At 57.6% G+C, this 20,052-nt stretch overlaps 2 protein-coding genes across 2 annotated transcripts; one reads left to right on the top strand and one right to left on the bottom strand.

The window, feature by feature from the left end:
- Positions 1–5,048: 5,048 nt before the first annotated feature.
- On the bottom strand, positions 5,049–8,618 carry SIGMAR1 (sigma non-opioid intracellular receptor 1). The gene is made up of 4 exons (XM_040580711.1): positions 8,437–8,618; positions 7,410–7,610; positions 6,785–6,877; positions 5,049–6,473 (listed from the first exon to the last, which is right to left on the bottom strand). The coding sequence occupies exons 1-4, from the start codon at positions 8,582–8,584 to the stop codon at positions 6,247–6,249; spliced, it is 669 nt and encodes a 222-aa protein (XP_040436645.1). The 5' UTR covers positions 8,585–8,618; the 3' UTR covers positions 5,049–6,246.
- Positions 8,619–8,726: 108 nt separating this feature from the next.
- On the top strand, positions 8,727–12,346 carry GALT (galactose-1-phosphate uridylyltransferase). Its single transcript, XM_040580821.1, has 12 exons — positions 8,727–8,826; positions 9,132–9,301; positions 9,379–9,454; positions 9,586–9,634; positions 9,855–9,984; positions 10,250–10,306; positions 10,585–10,707; positions 10,861–10,993; positions 11,474–11,557; positions 11,648–11,802; positions 11,896–11,996; positions 12,177–12,346. Exons 1-11 carry the CDS (start codon positions 8,772–8,774, stop codon positions 11,959–11,961), a joined length of 1,098 nt encoding a protein of 365 aa, XP_040436755.1. The 5' UTR covers positions 8,727–8,771; the 3' UTR covers positions 11,962–11,996; positions 12,177–12,346.
- The last annotated feature ends 7,706 nt before the right edge of the window (positions 12,347–20,052 follow it).

The following is a 20,052-nucleotide window of genomic DNA, read 5'->3' as shown; positions in this document are numbered from 1 at the left end:
CTGAGTGTGTGTAGATAATTTTGTGTGCTGGGAGAAGGTAGCGCATTGTGTGAGCGTGTGCATTTGTGCAGTTGGTCTGTGCTTGTGTGCACACCTGTGAGCACTGGTCCAGCTGAGCATCCACCATGTGTGCGTGCAGAATGTCTGAGCAAGCGTGTATCTGTGAGCACTGGGGGAGGTGAGCACACTGGATGTGTGTGCAGGGGAGCCTGTGCACACCCACTGGGAGCATGCCCTGCATGTGCATGTGCACACTGTGTTTAAGATGTGCATACACGCTGGGGGAGTGGAGGACATGCATTCATTGCATGGAGCTGTTCACATGCACATGCATATGTGCAGCCGTGTACATTGTCAGAGGGGCTGAGCATGTTCAGTGTGTGCACATGCCTGTATGTATGCTGTTGGGAACAACAATAAATGCTTGTATGTGTATGTGGGGAGCTAGGGGTGTGTGTGTGTTTTGTGTGCTCACCTGTAGATGTGTGCAATCTGTGTTGGGAGAGGCAGGGGTGTGCACTGTATGCCCGAGCAGTTGTGTGCACGCACTCGTGTTTGGAGGAGCTGGGTGTGTGTACCCTCACCATCAATCTGTGTGCAGGTGCGAAGGGGAGTTTGGGGTGAGCTCCAGGCGCTGAGCCCTGACCTCTGTCTGCGAGAGCCGGGGCGGGGCACACTCAGGCTTGAGACATGCTTACAGGCTGGGGCCACCAAAGGATCCTCTTGAGGGATGATGTGTGTGCCCAGACCCCAGTTGGATGGGTCAAACTGCAACGTGGCCTGGACCCCCAAACAGGCTGGCAGAGCCCCAGCCTCTGCCTTGCATGGGCAGGATGAGGCTGTGCATCTCCTCTGTCACTGGTAGGACTCAGTGCTGCTGGTTTGCCCTGCATCCCCGCTTGCAATGGGGTAAAATAAGGCACGAGGGTTCCATCAAGCACGTCTCCAGACATCAGACAAGGGCATAAGCTGGTGTGAGCACACAACACCCTGACCCACTGGTGCACCCACAGCACCTCACTGCGCTGGGTGGCCCAGAGCCCGTGGGAAAGCACAGGGCATTACCCGCTGGCAGCATCCCCACGCTGTCCCCGCACTCCGCCTCCACCTACCTGCCTGCCAGTTTTTTCCTGACCCTTTCTTCTATGGAGGCAACTTTGGCAGGAGTCAAAGGAGGCACCTACTCTTCCGTGGGATTTTTTGACCAGGGCAGCTGCAGGGCTTGCACAGATCCTTGGGGAACGAGCACCATCACCATCCCACAACACCAGGACACAAGGGGCAGTGGACTTTGGCCCCATCCCACCACCAGAGCAGCTGATCAACGAGACCTGAGTGCTGCTGCACTGGGTGTTTGTGGCATGGGGTGACAAAAGCTCTGGGTGCCAAGGGCTGCTGGCTCTGTCCCCTCCTGGGCCACCTGCATGCTGCAGGAGCCAGGGGCAGCCAACACAAGCCAAGTCCTGCTTTTTCCTCAGAGCATTTTGCAGGAACAACTGCTGACCACAGCTGTGCTGAGGAGCTGGCTTCCCTCTTGAACTCCACAGCCTGGGCTGAGCCTCTACCCCCATCACCATGTCTCTTCACAGGGAAAAGCCACGACTTTGCGGCTCCCTGGCTTCCATGCAAGCATTTCCAGAGAAACTGCCCCTTGTCCTGCCATACTGCTGGTGATTCCCAGAGCTCTTCAAGCTCCTGGCAGCCTGGCAGCACCTGGCACAGCACAGCAACCTTGCCAAAGAGCCTCTCCTGGAAAATGAGACCTTTCCGTGGGAAAGCAGAGCAGCTCCCCATCCCACAGGGGCTCTGGGCTCTGTTTATTTTTGCACAGAAGATAAATTACCTGTCAGCCATCCAATTTTGGGGCTGGACAGCTGTAGCTTGCGCTGGCCTATGCTGTCCTGCTGCAGCAGGGTTAGGGACCTCTTGGCACTTGCCAGTCCTTCTAAGTGTCACTTTGTCTGTGGCTGGCTGACGCTCCTGCTGAATTGCCCCTGGCCCCATTTCTGACAGACCCACAAGGCCCATTCCACAGTTCCCCATTGCTCATGGCTCCAGCCTGCCCTTCTGATGGTGCTGCATTGCACCTCAGGGTGCTGACATCGTCTGTGCTAGGCTGTGACCTGTCCCCTGCACATTGGGACAAGGAGGGAGCCGGGGCTGAAGGCTGGGTGGGATGAGTCAGATGTGGGGATGGCGATGGGATTTCTCCATGGCCCAACAGGAACCCAGGTGTTTGGGGGAGCTCACCTCCTCCAAGGCAGAGGGGCTGGGGTGCTCGGGTCAATGTAGCACCCAGGGGTGGATGATGTGGCTAGGCTGGCTAGTGGCAGCACTAAGGTCTGCATAGGATGCAGAATGTCCCATCGCTGTGGGCATGGCCATCAAGGGACCCAGCCCAGCTGCACCAGCATGACACAGTTTCTCCCTAGAGACTTCGCAGTGACAACAGTGGCTCTGGGGCTCTGCACATCTGTTGTAAGGTGTGTCCATGGCTTAGGGTCTCCCCAGGGCAGCAAGCAGGACTGCATCCCCTCCAGCCTACTGTATGGCATCTCTGTACCGCCAGGCACTGGTGATGCTCCTAGCTGGAGAGAAAGAGAAATCCTCCAAATGGCTATTGACGGCTGCGATGGAGGTAGCACAGATAGATACTGGAGGTATAGACGGGCACGGCAGACAGCAGCGCAGAGTGAGAGATACTCGGAGCAGAGAGATACCACAGGAGGAATCGGGAGATAGATCCTGCGGGCTGATCAATACCCACTGTATGTGGAGGGACAGCAAGATAAAACGAGCTTCAGGGGGAAGGTGTTCGGTGGGCAGCAATGTGTATTTGTCCTGGTGATGGCTCTGGGGAGATGCACTTGCAATTGCTTCAGCTGGGGCTGGGACAGGGGCAGAGCTGGACCCATGGTGCAGATGCCAGTGGCTGAGTCTCCTTACCTGTCACCAGACAACCCACTGGGGTTTGGTGTCCTTTGAGGTGCCCTGGGGTCCCACCTGGCCTCTGGGTACCAAAGGATGCGTATCTCCTGTGTGTCCTGTTCACTTCCTCTGGTCCTGCAGGGATGTTCCTGTTGCCTGTGGGCATCTTGGAGGATGCTGGGTGCTGCATGTAGGCAGCCAACGAGGAGAGGGGCAGCTTGAGTGCAAGCCCTGGCCCGGGTACAGGGGCTGTGCTGGAGCTGGCTGACTGCGGATGAATTCACACACCATGCCTCAGTTTCTCCATGTGAACCAAATGACGGCAAGCTGCAGGGAGCTGGGTCAGTCCAGCATTGACTTGGGTGTGGATGAAGAGGAGTGGAAAGGAAGGGGCAGAGGCAGCAAGAGCTTGCAGGACATGCTGTGTCCAGGACCCATCTCTCATCTGCTGGTCATGAGGACACTCAACTGCTCCTTAACAGGCTGCGAACACCCGCCCCGAAGGGAAGGGTTGCTTTTTGGGACTCTTGAATGCCTAGCACTGCCCCTGCCCATTGCTGTGATGGGGGCAACTCCTCCTGCTGCAGCAAAGCAGTCAGGGCTCCTGGGTTCCAGCCCATCTCCATCTTGGTGGTACTCACTCAAGCCACCCCATGCTGCCTGCTTTCTCTGCTGGACACATCCCAGCTTAGCTGGGGGCGGTGAGGAAAATACCCCCGTGTCCCAGACAGGGCTGCCAGCCCTGCAGCCAGGCTGGGGGGGATCCCCCGCCCATGATGGAGTTATTGACATGGACACTACAGAAAACACTGCTGAGATTGTTCACACTAATGTTATTTAGCAGCAATATTTCCGTAATAAAAGAAATCAATGGGCAAGAGAAAAGACCTGTCCAGAGCTTTGATTTTCTTATTTTAATGGCATACTTATTTACTCCCACCAGCGTGCCCATCGGATTTTCATTACGCGGCCTTCGCTGTAAGTGGAGTGGTATTGATACGAGCTGCTGAGTTAGCGCCTTCCTGTGTGGGCCAGCATGGGATTGCTCGTGTTCCTCGACAGGGCCCCGATAAACCCCAGGGAATGGTCACAGCATGGGGCCAAGGCAGCCTCACAGCCCATGGGAGCACACACACACAGCCTGCCCACACGCATGTGTACACACACAGGGCCTACCCATGGGCACATAGGCATGTACATACATGTACCTGGTTGTCTTGCTGGTCTGTACACTGTGTGTGAACTGTGCACACACACACCTGTGCACACACACTTGTCTCACCTGCACAGGCACAGACACATGCACATGACTGTTTTGCCTAGACAAATGCACAAATACACAATGTCCTACCCATACATGCATGAGCACTCACACGTGTACAATTGCTGACTGTATGGATACCCAGTTGTTCTACCTATATACATATGCATGCACACGTGTGCAACCCCCACCTGTTCTGCATACACCCACCTGCAAACTGTACTGCCTATATGCATGCATACACCTATGCACGCCCAACTGCCCTGCCAAGACACACATACAAAACCATCCTGCTTGCAACCATACACACACACACACACACACGTGCAGCCTGTCTGCCAGCACGTGCACACACCCCCTACATACCCTGCATGTGCACACACACAGAGCCTACATACCCTGTGTTTCCCTCCAGTGCCCTTATGCTGGGAGGTGCACCCGTCTCTCTCCGTATAAACCTCTCAGAACCAACCTGCTGTGTCTGTGCCCATCCATCACTCAGGACCACACACCCAGCGTCAGCACTGCCCCCCTAAAGGATGGAGCTGCCTGGACTCTTGGCTTCCCTGACTGAAGCAGGACGCTGGCACAGGCCCAGGCTTTTGGTCCCCAGTGACCGCAGCGGACAGAGGAGTAACAGCACCATCTCCTGCCAGTCCCCGGGAGCTGACATGGGGCTTATCCTGCCCAACGCCATACCTCCCAGCTCCCAGGACCCCAGGCAGGATGGTGCTGGCTTCCCCGGTGACACACAGCTGTCAGCAGGATCTCCCACTGAGCCTGGAGCCAGCCAGATCCAGCACCGTTCCCCATGGTAGGAGCTCAGCGTGCTCCAGAGACTCTCCCAGGGACCCGAGCAGGTGGAACAACCAATTTTATTACCGGTATCTCTTTTCAGGTGGCAAATTAAGAAGTAGCCCATGTGTGGGGCTGCCAGTGAGCAGGACAGGGACAGCTTGGGGAGCAGGAGGAGCAACATGCTACAGGCCTGATGGCCAGGGACACACACTTGGCAGCAGCACAGAGGTGAAAGCCCTCCACCAAGCCCACACAGGTCTGGCTGCAGGGCTGCAAGCAGGCTCCACAGCTGGGCTCGGTTGGGGGATCACAGTGCTCCCTTGGTGGCTGGGACCCTGTGCTGGGAGCCAAGCCAGCTGGCTGTCCCCAGTGGGTGTCACAGCCAGGGGAAGCGTTTTGTGGGGTGAGATGCCATCCTGAGCTAGTACAGAGGTTTGGGCACCTGCAGACACTAGGTATGTGCATAGCCCAGAGGCCACATGGAATGGGCTCTCCCTTAAGGCGACAGACGGTGGCTCTTCCCCCTGGGGGAGACTGCCAGGAGGGGACTGTGGGAAAGGGACCCCAAACATCCCCTGGGGCAGATGACACACAGGGGACCAGGAGGAACCTCCAGCAGAAAGGCGGTGCATACCCCCACTGCCAGGGTGTCTCAGCGCAGATCCTGCCCCGTGCCAGGGCGACACTGTGTGCTGCCAACCCGCGTCAGCAGGGATGGAGCTGCGGGAGATGCTGCCAGCTGGACACAGCGTCCTGTGCTGCCCGCAGCCCAGGCAGACTGCCAGGGAGATGGGAAACTTCTTGGCTGAAGGCAGCCTTGCAACGGGTGCTCTGGCCTGGCTCACCCTGTGCACCCTGCCCCGAGGGTGGCATCCTCCTCCTGATGTCTCAGGAATTGTAGAAATTTTGTGGAGCCTGGGGAGAATCAGCTCCAGCCCCTCTCCAGCTGCATGTCAAGGGCACACTGGGGTGTTCATATCCCGCAGGCCACTCTGGCCCCAAGGGATGGTAAAGCAGGTCATGGCTCCAATCAAAACAGGGGAGAGACAGGTAGTAAAGAGAACTGGTGGTCTGTATTGCTGTAACCACCATGGTCCTTCTGTCCTGGCACCCAGCTGGCCCATAGGGAAGGACAGAGCAACGTGGGGAAGGCACAGGGGTCTCCTGCTGCCTCTGCTAGAGCCTGGGCTTGGGGAGGAGAAGAGGGCTGGGAGGACAGGAGCCAGCTGTGCTCGGCAGCATACCCCAGCAAGCTGGGCTCAGCAACCCAAGGTGCTGAAGAAGGCATTGGCTTCCAGGAGCAGGCCCTTGGCATAGACACGCAGGGTGTAGAAGAGGGTGACAAAGTCCTGAGTGCTGAAGAGAGTGTCAGCCAGGGCAAAGGCGAGCGTGGAGGGAATGAAGCCCCGGCCGTACTCCACCATCCAGGTTCCTGCACTCCACTGCACGGACGTGGCCTCTCCTGCCTGGTGCACGATGGTGTCCCCTGCCAACACACACAACCAGCATGGCTCCCAGTGGCTGCCTCACATCATGCCCAAGGAGGAGACATTGTGGGAATGGGACATGCAGGGCTAAGCACCCCAATCCCTCCCCAGACTTGCTCACTTTTCTCTTACTGGCACCCACTGAGATGCTGGGATGTGCCCCTCAGGACACCAACTGCCCCATTCTGAGCTCTAGGCTTCTGACAGCTGGAAGGAAGAGACTCTGCAACAGTGGAGGACGCAGCCTGCAGAGTGGCTGTGTCCCAGGACATGGATGCAGCCTGCAGGACACTGTGGCTCCTGTGCTTACCTGGATAGTAGATCTCACTTCTGGTGGTCCCCTCCTTCCACTGCCGAAAGGTCCCCGAGATGACGGTATCAGAGATATCCGCCCAGTACCGACCTGCAGGAGGACAGACAGCACTGGCTCAGCACATCCCTGCCGGGAAGAGCTTGGAAGCCCAGGTCCGAAGACTTGGAGCAGCCCTCCAGGGTAAGGATGCCAGCCCCAGAGCCTCGACACACTGAGGAGTGCAGGCAGGTCTGGTACCCAGGCTGCCTGTGTGACTGGCCATATAGCACCAGCCTGGGCTGCTCGATGTCCCTAAGCCCGACATGTCATTTCCAGTGTGTTTAGCACTTGCTCCCTGTTGAAGCACCGTGAGATGCGACACCTACTGCTGCCTGCCAGCTGGATGCACACAGTCCTGGCCACACAGCATGGCACACACCGCACAGGGACCTGCAGATGCTGCAGGACACCATGGGGGCTGGGCCCCAGCAGAGGGTGTTTTCCAGCATCATGCACACCATAAAAGCAGAGCAGTGGGCTACCTGCCCCGGGCACACCACAGTTAGGGCAGTCAGACCTGAAAAAGTGGAGTTGAAAGAGCTCAAAGGAACCCCCTGCCTGCCAGCGTTGTCCTCCTGCTTACCTGAGTGGCCCCCAGTATCGACAGCTGTCCCGAAGAGCAGCACGTACTCAGTGAGCGAAGCATGCAGGAGGCACATGGAGCCCATCCACCCGCCCGCATTCACAAACACCCACTGCAGGTCTTCATCTGGCAAGATGTGGCCTGGGTGCTTCTTCCGTAGCTCCACAATGATCTTGGAGAAAGCCAGCTCATGGTCCAGCCCTGCAGCACCCGGGGTCGCCGTGAGTCCCTGTCATGGAGCAAGCTCTGCCTGCACCCCACCCCCAAATCCCCTCCACAGCCACAGGGTCCCAGCACACCCGCAGAGGGGTCTGCCTAGGGAAGGTGTCTGCTCTCTCCCGCCTTCAGACCCTGTGGCCGCTGACCCGGCTCCGCTGCCTCCCCTGCCGGTGACGGAGGACGTGCAGCACCGAGGGTCCCGTCCTACTGCCCACCCCTGGTGTGGGTGACATGGGGGACCCACGCAAGGTGACAGTGACCCTCCCCTGGTGACGTGCAGCCCCTCTGCTGCGACCGTACACCCTGTGCTCTGCGGAGCCAGCCCTCCCCTCCAGCCCTAGGTGGGGGTCGGTGCTGCCCCTGACCCATCGCGGGGCACAGTCCCCTGACCTGGCCCAGCCCCGGCACCGAGAGACGCTTCGACCCCGGGTGCGGCCCCAGCCGGGGCCGGTGATGCTGCTGCCCCGGTCGCCACCCCCGCTTCACTCCAGTGCCCTTCTTCCCCACCCCACTTCCCCCACTCCCGCCGTCCCAGCTCCCCGGTACTAATCCCTTCCCGATACCGGTCCTGCTGCCCCGGTGCCAGTCCCCCGGCCCCTCCCTGACGCCAGCCTCGCTGCCCCCCTGATCCCGGCCGCCCTGTACCGGAGCCTCCCCGGTCCCCGCTAAGGGTCCCCTCCCCAGCCCAGGCCGCTGCGCCGCTCCCCCGCCCCGGTCCCGTTTCTCGCTCCCCGTTCCCATCCCCCCTCGGTCCCGCTCCCTCCCACCCCCACGGCCGGTGGGCCCCGTCCCCACGGGCGGCGCGTACCCGCGTGGTGCCGGGCGAGCTGGGCGATCTCGGCGGGGGTGAACTCGTACCGTTTGGAGGCCAGCCAGCCCCGCAGCCCCTGCAGCACCAGCACCAGCGCGCCCAGCGCCAGCCCGGCCCGCAGCGCCCGCCGCCTCGCCGTCCCCATGCCGCCCGCCGCCGCCGCCGCTCCGCCCCGCCGCCAGCGCGACGGGGAGCGGGACCGCCCCCGCCACGGCCACGCCATGCCCGGCCGCGGGCAGCCCTGCGCCGGCGCGGCGGGGCGGAGCGGAGCGGCGGCACAAGGGGCCGGGCCGGCGGGGCGGTGCCGCCGGGGCTGCCGGGAGCGGGGCGGCATGGAGCCGCCGCCGGAGGGGGCAGAGGAGGGGGGCGGCCGCTTCCGCGCCAGCGGTACGGCTGGGGCTGCCTCCCCCGGACCCCCGGCAGCGCACAGCCCGGCCCTGGGGAGGGGGGCTGCGGGGACCCTTCCTGCCAAGGGGACGGTCGGTGGGTGGGTGGTAGCGGGGACCCCACCCCCACCCCCCGAACTGAGACGGGGAGGAAGGGGTGAAGCTCGGGGGGGCATACAGTGGAGCGCAGACCCCCTTTAGGGTTACCCGCGGATGGGGGGCGTGGTGGGCGGGGGTGCCCGGCCTGCGGGGGGTCTGCGCCCCGCATTCTTCCCGCCCTGACGCCCCTCTCCTTTCTCCCGGCAGAGCACCAGCACGCTCGTTACAACCCGCTGCGGGATGACTGGGTGCTGGTGTCGGCCCACCGGGTGAAGCGCCCCTGGCAGGGGCAGCTGGAGAAGCCGCCCCACGAGGATGTGCCCCGCTGGGACCCCAACAACCCCCTCTGCCCCGGGGCCACCCGGGCCAACGGCGAGGTACCACCAAGGGCCCAGGCGTCTGGGCTCCCCCCGCCACCCCATCCCCACCCTGAGCCTGTCTCTCGCCCCGGCAGGTGAACCCCCAGTACGAGGGCACCTTTGTCTTCCCAAATGACTTCCCTGCGCTGCAGCCTGATGCTCCGGAGCCTGGTAACATCTAGGGGGAGAGCAGGCTGCCGGGGACCCCCAGGCTCAGATCCTGGGCAGGCAGCAGGGTGGCCTGGAGAGGCATGGGTGCTCTCCCAGCGCCTTCTCCTTCCCCGCTCTGTGTCCTTCCCCAGGTGACAGTGATCACCCTTTGTTTCGAGCTGCAGCAGCCCGGGGTGTGTGGTAAGTACCTCCATGGCTTCAGGGGGTCCAGGCTGTGATGTCATCCAGGACCCATGGGGTAAAGCTGTCCTGAGCCTGCTCCCCTCCTTTTGGTGCCTGTTCAGTGCACACCTCCTTTATTCTGGGGGGCTCATCCAGTCCTGTTCCACTGCGCCCAGCAGGACCATGAGGTTCTCCAGAGACACTCCATAAGTCCCAACCGTGTCTGCTTCCTCTGCAGCAAGGTGATGTGCTTCCACCCCTGGTCGGACCTGACGCTGCCCCTCATGTCCCTGGTAGAGATCCGGGCTGTCATCGACAAGTGGGCAGAGCTGGCGGCCGAGCTGGGTGCCTCCTACCCCTGGGTGCAGGTCTGAGGCTGGTGGGGGCTGCCCTTCTCTCTCTGCCCTGGGGGGCTTGGGTCGAGGTGGGGGTCCAGGGCTGAGTGCTCTGGCAGCATCTGGGGTTGGGACCATTCCAGTTGCGTGCAGGTCCCTTGGCCACCTGAGCCTGTCCAGGCGGGTGTGAGGCCCTGCTGTCTTGCGGGTTGCTTTCCTGGTGTGCTGGGGACACTGTGGCAGCCTGCAGTGAGGACCCTGGGGTTGGGACCTGCTGGCTGCACCTCTTCCTCTGCAGATCTTCGAGAACAAGGGAGCGATGATGGGCTGCTCCAACCCGCACCCCCACTGCCAGGTGAGGCTGTCCCACCCATGACACGAGTCCCTGTGGGTGACCTTACAACGGACTTGGGGGAGGATGTGAACGAGAATCCCCCCACCCCAGTCCCAAAGCTTTTTGCAGCAAGAATACCCCTATGCCTGTCCCGTCTCCTCTCCTGGGGACTGTCCCTTGTAGCTGCCAGATGTCAGACTCTCCACCTGGTGGCAGCACGGACCTGCAGATGGGCAGGGTGTCTGGGGCACCCCTGCAAATGCGGGGTACCCAGGCCTGCGCCCCCATGTCCCCCCCAGGTGTGGGCCAGCAGCTTCCTCCCAAATGAGGCGTGCCTGGAGGATCGGACCCAGCGGCAGCACCTGAGCCAGCACGGTGTCCCCATGCTGCTGGAGTACGCCGAGCAGGAGGCTCGCCGAAAGGTGAGGACATGACGGTGGTCCATATTCTCTCCCTGGGAGCTGGATATGTGCTGGGGTGGGCCCCCCAGGCCCCCCAAGAACAAGGCCCTTGGGAGCGCCCATCCCCAGGACGCTGAGGCTGCGTGTGTCCCCACCGAGTGTGTTGTCCTGCAGGAGCGGCTGGTGGTGGAGAATGCGGACTGGCTGGTCGTGGTGCCATACTGGGCCACCTGGCCCTACCAGACTCTGCTGCTACCTCGCCGCCATGTCTGCCGCCTCCAGGACCTCTGGGAGGGCGAGAGGGACAGTGAGTGGCTTTGCACCTCGTCGGCCCCTGTCCCACATCCCCTGGGATGCTAACCCCTTTGTTAGCATGCTGCCCTGCAGCAGCCTGGCTGGAGGGTCTGTGTCCCCTTGGGGTGCGGGGCTACCACCCTCAGCTTGGAGGGGGACTGGCACTCCTGTTGTGCCAGGACAAGAGCTGGCTGTCGTGACACAGGCAGCACTCGTGGGGGGACTGGTGTCCTTTTTGGGGTGATGAAGCCCGTGGTGCTTCATACTTTTGGAGTGCTGGCTGGTGAAGAATGGGGGCTCCTCCTGCTGTGTTTCTGAGGCTGTCTGCATGGGTGGGGAGCGGGGGATCTGCCAAGTGCATCCCTCCTGCCTGTCACCAATGTTCACCCAGGGAGGGGTGCTGAGGGGGACCTCCCTCCCTGGCTTGGTGTGCTGCCTGCCCTTGGAGAGGGCTGGCCAGCTTGAGGTCCAGCTCCCTGCGACTCCCCTGCAGGCCTGGCTTCCATCATGCAGAGGCTGCTCATCAAGTACGACAACCTCTTTGAAGTTTCCTTCCCATACTCCATGGGCTGGCACGGTGAGTGGCATGGCTGAGGGACCCCCGCAACCCTGTCGTCCGCATCCCCATCCCCTCCCCAGGGCTCATGCAGTAGCTGCACCCTGGCAGGTGCCCCCACGGGTTCCTTCCTGGAGGAGGACTGCAGGCACTGGCAACTCCATGCCCACTACTACCCACCACTGCTCCGCTCGGCAACCATCCGCAAGTTCATGGTGGGCTACGAGATGCTGGCACAGGCACAGCGAGACCTCACCCCTGAGCAGGTGGGTGCAGATTGGGGGAAATTGTGGTGAGCCAGGGGGTCCTGTGCCAGGACTATCCCTGGGACTGGCTGCTCCTTGTGGTGTGCCCTGCAGGCAGCTGAGCGCCTGAGGAGCCTCCCTGAGGTGCACTACAAGCAGAGGGCCAAGGAGATGTCGTGATGGGGAGCAGCAGAGCCAGCCCTCAGCTGTACTTGGTGAGGCCAGGGAAAGGAGTCAGCTGTGGGTGGTGAGAGCTGAGGCCTGGGAACTCATGTCACTTGTGAAGCCTCTGACCTCCAAGCTTCTCCAGAGCCGTGTTGTGGCCTGGCCCAGCTTGGAGGCTGGTTTTGCCTGTTCAGGTACCCCAGTCCTAATCCTGTGGCATCCTCATGCAGGTGGTGCTGTTCCTTCCGCCTCCTTCCCTGTCCCAGGCTGTGTCTTATGCCTCCGCATCATGTTCCTACTACCACTAAAGGGCTTACCCTCCTTACAAGTCCAGTCTTACTGGTGAAACTGGAAGTACTGCCTGCCACAGTGCCTCTGACCAATAAAACCTGGAAGCAAAGTGCCTCTGCTTGTGCCCTCGTGGCTTCCGGCCCTGGGTGGGAGGCTTGGGGTCTCTGCTGGGGAGGGATGGTAATACTGGGGGCTACAGGAGATGTGCCCGCAGCCCCGTGCTGCTTGCTGCTGTCCCCGTGTCTGCGTTGCCGGCTCTTCCTCCCTGGGGGGAGCTCTGAGCCTGCCTCAGCACTGGGCTCGGGGAGGGGTGGGAAGCCGTGAGGAATTGGTGCTGCTCGAGGCTTGGCCAGCTCCTGGGAGAGGGCTGAGGCCTGGCAAACTTGCTGTATGGAGGCTGCTGGCTGGGATGCTCAGCACTGGAGCTGCTTCTCTTCCTCCTCTCTGCCAGGGGCTGCTGGGCTGCAGCCCTCGTCCTGCCTGCTGCAGGTACTGGGGCTGCTGTGCAGGACTGCCAGGATGCAGCCAGGGGCTGGTTCAGTGTTAGACCGGGGGCTGCCAGGGGGACCAGCCTCTGCTCATGGTGCTGCTGCCACCTTTCCCCTTCCCTGTGCCCACCCGTGGTGTGGGACAGCAGCAGCCCGGTCCCTGGGCTGAGTTGAGGGATGCTGTGCTCCCTATACCGCTGCAGCCCTTTCCCCTAGGGAAGCTCCCCCAGGGCTGTGCAGGGGTTGGTCCAGGACAGTGATGCCCTGCAGCTGATGTGGGGAGTGTCCAGCGCCATCTGCCACCACAGCTTTGCAGTTTTTATCTGTCACTAAAGAGCCATTCTCATAACTCCTTAATGAGGCCCTTTTCCTCATCAAGTCCATGATGGGATCCTGGGGACTAGAAATATCTTGTGAAGGGAGAAATGCTCTCCCTCTACCTGCAAGATGACAATCTGTGGGGAGGGCTGTGCCCCCCCCCGCCCCATACACTGCTCCGCCATCCCTACCCGCGGCGCTGGGGCAGGGAGAAGGGCCTGGCCAGTGTGAGGCTCAGAGCCAGGCTGGATGTGGCCCTCCTGCATGATAGCTCCACCCTCCTCCCTGATTGCCCTGTCCCAGAGCCCCAAAACCATCGCACCACCCAGCCCTCGGGGCTGCCTGGGTGCCCAAGGGTATTGGGGAGGGAGTGGTGGGTCTTGGGGTGACCCTTGAGGCATCGTTGTATACTGTGTTCTCCCAGGTGTTGTGGTGGGTGCCCAGCTTAGAGTCTGGCCTCTTGCAAACTGATTTGTTCCCTCCTGGGGCAAACTGTCTTCCTGGGCTTTGCGACCATCCCTGTTGCAGCCCCCATCGCTTCTCATTGCAACAAGTGCCTTTGTGCCAACCTCATGAACTTCCCTGTTCTTCCCCAGGGCCACGGAAAAGCGGCAACAAATTGGCTTAAATGTGGGAATCCAGATTGGGGTAATTAGCCGCTGAACCGGTTGTAACGAAGCTAGTCATCTCCCTGCATGCGCAGTTAGCTCTGATTTAATAGCCCACCGGCTCCCAGGCTGGGCTGCAGCGCCTTGGCCCGGGGCCGTAAATGAAACTAGCAGTAAGTCAAGCAGTATTAAACTTTACAGTCACCGTCTTTAAAAACGAGACTCTCTCTCTAATAAATCAGAGCAAGTGGGATTGTAAATATTGAGGCAGGATCCATATTGCTTAATTAAACAGTGCCTAATGAACAGCTTGTTTGTTGTGTTGTGATTTAGGATGGAGGCTGGGGAGGCAGCGCGTGCCGAGGAGTTCTAGTACCCATGCTGGGATGCCCTCCCCAGCAGGTAGCGGTTGCTGGAGTTTAGCTGCTGCTAAATTAGCTCAGAGACAACCTGAGAATTATTTTTTTTTTTTTTTAAATAAATAAAAAATAAAATTTCCCATTCAGAAAAAAATATCTGCAATGTTCAGGGTGGAAGTCAGCAGCCAGTGGAGGAAGAGCAGGAGATGCAGCTAGGTGTGAGAGCTGGACCTGGGCTATGCTGAGCCCATGCTTCCTCATGACAGATCCATCTCGTGCGAGGGGGTGTGAAGGGCTGGAGGGGAGCAATGAGCCTTTCCCATGGCATGGGGAGGCACTGGGCTGCTGCAAATGGAGCTGCTGGGGATACAAAGGCATCGCAATTCATAGGAACCATTGCTGGTGGGCTGTAAAGCCCAGAAGCCTTTTATATTTCGGTGGTTACAGTCCAGTTGGAATCAGAAAGTTATTTATGGTGAGGAGATTAAAAAAAGTCTAGCTGGGTGCGGGGTGGTGGAGTGGAGGGGCTGTGGGATATCCAGCTGTTACTCCTGTCCTGGGAGCATCAAAGAGAATCTTAGGCCCACTGGGATTCCCTGTAGGGATGTATCTTGATGCCATTTCACTTCTGCAAGGAAGCTGTCGGAGATCCTGGGAAAAGTGTCCCTGTGGTGGGGTCACCCTTGTCCTGAGTCCCTGTCCCCCAGCATTAGCGCAAATATATCCTTTGCAATCCCTTTCCCGAGCTGGAAGGATGAGAAAGGCAGGCAACGGGGGGAGTGACGGGAGCAGAGGCGAAGCTCAAGAATGGAATTAATGCATTGAAAATGCATGGAGGTCCCACGGAGGTGTTTGCTCCCTCTGTGGCACATTAATAGGGCTGTGAGGGGTTAGGAAAGGGCCACAGTGCTTCTTTGCTGGGCCAACTCATCCTGCACTCAGCAGGGAGCAAGGGATAAGCCCAGAAGGGTGATTGTGGGCATGTACAGATGCCTGAGGGAGGACGACCAGGAATTTAGTCTCATTTCTATCGTATTTTCTGATGCCACTGAAACAAATGAGTCAGTCTACCAAGTGCTACTTGCTACCAGAGCTGCTGGGGCTATGGCTGGACTGAGACAAACCAGTGTGCTCTCCTGGGTTGTAGCAGTGCCTGTCTCCATCATCACTCCCCTCTCCTGCATGTTTGAGTCTCAGAGCATCTCCAGCTCTGACATTGACCCCTTCTGCAACCGCACGTAAGTCTTGGGATGCTACTCCGAGATACGGCCGGGGTGCACAGAGACCCTTGGAGGATAACTGCTGGAGGCACATTCATCACCTTTGGTTATGCATCTGTGTCCTAGGCAGATGCCAAAGGCTGGCTTCAGATCCCGAGTCCCCAATCCTGCCTACCTCTCTTCCTCTCCTCCCTGCCTTCCAGCACAGGTGAGACAATAAATATTGAGCAAAGGAAGTTAATCTGTGACCAGAGTGTTTTAATCAGAAAAAAAAGCATTAGTGCAGGCCTGCTGGCTCCTGCCAAACTGCAGTTTTACTGTCCCTCCTGGTACTGGGTTTATGGCTGTCATTTCATTCCAGTTTTACTGTTGTTTTTGCCCTTATCATTGAGTTTCTCCTTGCCTGCTGCTGTTGCTGGTGACTGAATGGGGCTTTTAGGAATGAGGTAAGGAAGAAATTAGTAAATTTTTAGGGAGGAAGAAGAGAAGGGAGGGAGGAAGCAAGGGAGAATGGCAGGGAGGAAGAGAGGAAGAATGGCAGGGAGGAAGAGAGGAAGAAAGGAAGGAAAGATGAAAGAAAGGAAGAAATGGAGGAAGAGGGAGAGAGGAAGGAAGGAGGGGAACAGGGAGGGAGGGAGGGAAGGTTAAATCCCTCCTGTTTCTATCTAAAAGATACCATCAGGCACTTAACATGAAAACAATTAAAAATTTTAAGCAGATGCTAAACACCCTGGTGCCCTGCAGCAGGCGGCTCCATGCTGTGGGGAGATCTGCTATGCCAGGAGAATGAGAAACAAAATGCAAGCCCCTTTTAGATCTTGGCTTAGACAGACACACAGGAGCATGGGATCAGCCTCTGGTGCAGCAAGCACCCAGCTTGTCCTGGGCCACATGGAGCGTTTCCCCCAGGCTTGACAGCTGCCTTGGCAGGGACTTTCCAAAGGGCCAGCAGTCCATTTTGGAGGTGACTTGCCCATTCGTCAGCCAGCTGGTGTTTTTTTTCTTCTGGTGATGGTTACTGGGACCTCCTTGCAAGGCATTTTCAGAGCCCTAAGGGGACAACGTGTTGTGGGAGGGCTGCTGTCCCAGGTGGACACAATGGGATGCCTGGATGCTGCCTACCAGCTGCAGAGCACCACGGGCCCTGCATTGAACAGCAGCACCAGGGGTGCAATTTAGTTTGTTAATCATCTGAGACATGCAGGTAATTAAATACCGTCACATTGCAGCATCCACGTGGTCACTAAGGAGTGGACTCCCCCAGCTCCCCCCAAATTTCCTGCATGCCCAGCATTCAGGAGGTACTTTGGGCCTCAGCTGTCAGCAATGGGGACCTGCCATTGCATGTGGTTTTGAGCCTTTCTCCCACCCTGGGACCTCATCCCAGAGTTGGTGACCTCTGTTTAAAGCAAGAGGAGTCCCAGAAGGGTCCAGATTCCTGCTGGATTCACCTCGAACACTACTAGTTGGGAAGGGAGGGAGCAGGTGTTAATGAGAGGGCAAGGGGCTGGTCTGAGCTAGGAACAACTGGACACATTCGATCACAAAAGGGGGTTACCCACCAGTGGGGGAGATGCTGAGTTATGGCAGGAGGCCTTGCAGCACCCAGGATTGGTGTGAAATCCAGCTGGCTGCTGGCATGTCTGAGATCAGGCATCCCAGCTGTGCCTGGCACCCCTCTGCTGCTGGAGCCAGCTGTGAGAGCTCACAAACATCTGTGCCTGCCCCACAGCCACCGGGAAGGAGGGATCCCCCTTCGTCCTGATGTTCCAGAGAAGGAAGCTATAAATTTTTGCTAATTATATTCAGTGTTGCTGAGGAGTCAGTAACAAAGCCTTGGGAGCAGGGAGATGTCACAGTACCAGTATGGATCTGGGGTGGAAAGTCACCCCTCAGGGTGCACCTGGGCATGAGATGACTCCTGGCAGAGGTAGAGCCCTTGAGAGAGCAGAAGAGGTTGGAGAGATTCTAATTAGATGCTAATGGGAAGGTAATTGGTAGGTCTCCATCCCAGCTGGTGCTCTCAGACTCCCTTGCCCTGCTCCGAGCAAACAACCTGCTTCAGTGCACCCAGGGTGGTTTAAGCCCTGCAGGGTATGGCCGGAGCTGGGACAAGCCAGCTGCTGCTCCCCGCGCATGCTGCCACGCTCAATTGCAATAAAACGTCCTCATAAATTACCCCCATGAAACAAAATGTGACAGATAAAAGCCAAAAATGTATTTGCAGCCTACTTGCTTTTGGTGTTTAATTCCTCACTTATTTTGCTTGCAGTTGTCTGTAGGTCATTGCAACTTGTCGACTCCCTCCTGGTTATGTGCCTGGTCTGGGAAGCAGGACTCCTGTGCTGCCTGTGCTGTCCCTGTGAGCAAGTTGCTGCCCTGCCTTGTGCCTCAGTTTCCCCATGGCTGGAATAGAATCAATAACACAGAGGCCAGACCCCGTCCATCTTGGCTGACCAGGCAGTAGGAGCCCCCATGCCAGCCCTGCACATGCTTTTGGGCTGTACAAGGACTGGTGTGACACTCCCAGTGTTACACACTCGTGGTGCCACCATCTTGGACCTGGCTCCATTCCACCTGGCACGGGTCTTGCGGATACAAGGAAAACCTTTTCCAGCCCTGGGGCTGGCTGCTGCCCCAAAAAAATGCAGCCCCGCAAACCACTGGGTCTCCGCACCCAAACTGCTGTTGCAATATTTAAGTCACACAATGAAAAATATATTTAAATAAAATTTAATTTAGTTTTTTAAATTAAAAATTAAGTTCTCATGTAGGCAAGAGACAGAGTGAGAGTGAAGCCAGAATGGGTATCCAGGATGCCAACTTGCATTTTAACCCTTGCGATTCTGCTTTCAAATTCCCTGGGGGATCAGAGATGCTCAAAAAGCATCCAGCTGGTTCCAGCTGCTTCTGCTGCACTTCGGTAACAGCAGGACCCCACTCCACTGCAGCCTGGCAAGCCCCCTCAGAAGTAGCCGATACATTGGCATGGGAGAAAAGAAATAACTCAGCCTCTGTTGGGGTCTAAAATTCAACACCACACCACCCCCCCCCCAAAGGACTAGCTGACACTATGGGGACTTGGAATGATTATGATAGAACCTGCGGGACACCAAGGGCATCACTATGATTTGTGCTGTCTAAATGTTAATCAGAATAATAATGCCTATTGAGACAGCTGTTTTAAAAGGCTGTGATGTCGGAGTAAAAATTCCAATAAAACTCTATTAGCCCTTCCTCGTTACACTAATGGTGCCTGCTGCTAAAAGCCCCCTGCTATAGACACCCGTATTAATGGGCTTATTACAGGAAATAAAATCTGAGGCTGAACATTACAGTGAAGCCTGATTAATTCAGCAAGGTAATCTTTTTTTTCTTTCCCCTCCTCTCTCTCCTTTCTTTTTCACTGCCCACCCCCCCTTTATTTAATGAATGTACTCCTTGAAGTGCCAACTTTTGAGCTTCACTTGGAGTTTGGTGATGATTTTAAACTGGTTTTGTTCACAAAGAGGTGAATCTTTGCATCAGCTTCTGGTGCAAATGCAGGGAAAGGCTTCTCAGACACCTCCATCAAACGGGGGAAGAGAGGAAAAGTGGCCAGGCCAAGAGTGACGATGTTAGGGAGGAGAGGACAGTGGATATCCCATAGGTGGTACAGGCATGGTGGCTCTTGGGCTGGGATAACCCATTGCTTGTCCCCACACAGGTGCGTGGTGACACTGGGCAAGGTAACACAGGGCAAGCAGCTGCTTTTAGCTGCTCCATCCCATCCTTTTTTCCCTGATTTCTCTTCTTATGATGCCACCCCCAATCCTTGCAGGAAGGGCTGGCCAGGGCTGGGGGTTGTATCCAGGTTTGCTGGTGCCATCCCAAACTTGACGTTGTGACACCCGGCAAGGTTGACACCCTCTGCTCCATCCAACCTCAGCACACGCCAACAGGCAGAAACCCACGGACAGACACACTGCTATTCATCCAGGCTATAAATAACTCCCATAAAAAACCTCTTCCCAGCCTTTTTGTGCTCAGCCAAGCCCTGCCAATGGGAAAGGAGACAGCATCTATTTTATGGGCGGCTGGAAGCCGGCTTTGCATTTTTCTGGCTCGTGTAATCCCACAGGTACCCTCGTTTCTTTTCTTTTTTAACAGCCTTTTGATTCACATTCCTCACAGCCAAGTTTAATTAAGGCTTTGGCTCCCACTGCCCGGGGATGGGAAGGGGAGAGGGCAGCTCTGCCCACCTGCAGCAGAGGCACGGGGCACGGGGTGAGAGGGAGGAAGGGAGAGAGGGAGGGAAGGGAGGAAAAAGAGAAGGAGGGAAGGCAGATGGAGCAGGCAGGCAGTAAAGAAGGAAAGAAAAGGAAAAGGAAAAGGAAAAGGAAAAGGAAAAGGAAAAGGAAAAGGAAAAGGAAAAGGAAAAGGAAAAGGAAAAGGAAAAGGAAAAGGAAAAGGAAAAGGAAAAGGAAAAGGAAAAGGAAAAGGAAAAGGAAAAGGAAAAGGAAAAGGAAAAGGAAAAGGAAAAGGAAAAGGAAGGAAAGTGCAGCACAGGTCTGTGCCCATCCTGGGCGGCTCAGAGTAATGTCCAGCTCCCAACTTGAGTAACGACTGCCTTTACCAGTCTAACTAATATTTTTTAATTAACCACAGCAAGAAGCTCCAAACTCTGTGAGTTTTCAGAGTTGTCTGGGGATACTGAGCAATGGGCTAGCAAAGTCTGGTTGATTCCTTGCGGATCTGTTGCAGTCATAGCCGTTAAGTACCCAGTACTGATCATAATGTAGGCAAGTTGAATTGCAATGGAAAGAAAAAGATGGTAGGATTG

This window comes from Falco naumanni, chromosome Z (genome assembly GCF_017639655.2).
Source record: "Falco naumanni isolate bFalNau1 chromosome Z, bFalNau1.pat, whole genome shotgun sequence".
Lineage (NCBI taxonomy): Eukaryota > Metazoa > Chordata > Aves > Falconiformes > Falconidae > Falco > Falco naumanni.
This window is presented reverse-complemented; position numbering and strand designations above follow the sequence as displayed.

What these genes read in the sequence shown, in the direction of transcription:
- SIGMAR1 (XM_040580711.1), bottom strand. Translation starts at nt 8,584, where the DNA reads ATGGGGACGGCGAGGCGGCGGGCGCTGCGGGCCGGGCTGGCGCTGGGC. An exon ending in CGATACTGGGGGCCACTCAG is followed by an intron (nt 6,878 to 7,409) that starts GTAAGCAGGAGG and finishes GTCCTCCTGCAG; the next exon opens with GTCGGTACTGGGCGGATATC. An exon ending in AAGTGAGATCTACTATCCAG is followed by an intron (nt 6,474 to 6,784) that starts GTAAGCACAGGA and finishes GTGTGTTGGCAG; the next exon opens with GGGACACCATCGTGCACCAG.
- GALT (XM_040580821.1), top strand. Translation starts at nt 8,772, where the DNA reads ATGGAGCCGCCGCCGGAGGGGGCAGAGGAGGGGGGCGGCCGCTTCCGC. An exon ending in GCCTGATGCTCCGGAGCCTG is followed by an intron (nt 9,455 to 9,585) that starts GTAACATCTAGG and finishes GTCCTTCCCCAG; the next exon opens with GTGACAGTGATCACCCTTTG. An exon ending in GCAGCAGCCCGGGGTGTGTG is followed by an intron (nt 9,635 to 9,854) that starts GTAAGTACCTCC and finishes CTTCCTCTGCAG; the next exon opens with CAAGGTGATGTGCTTCCACC.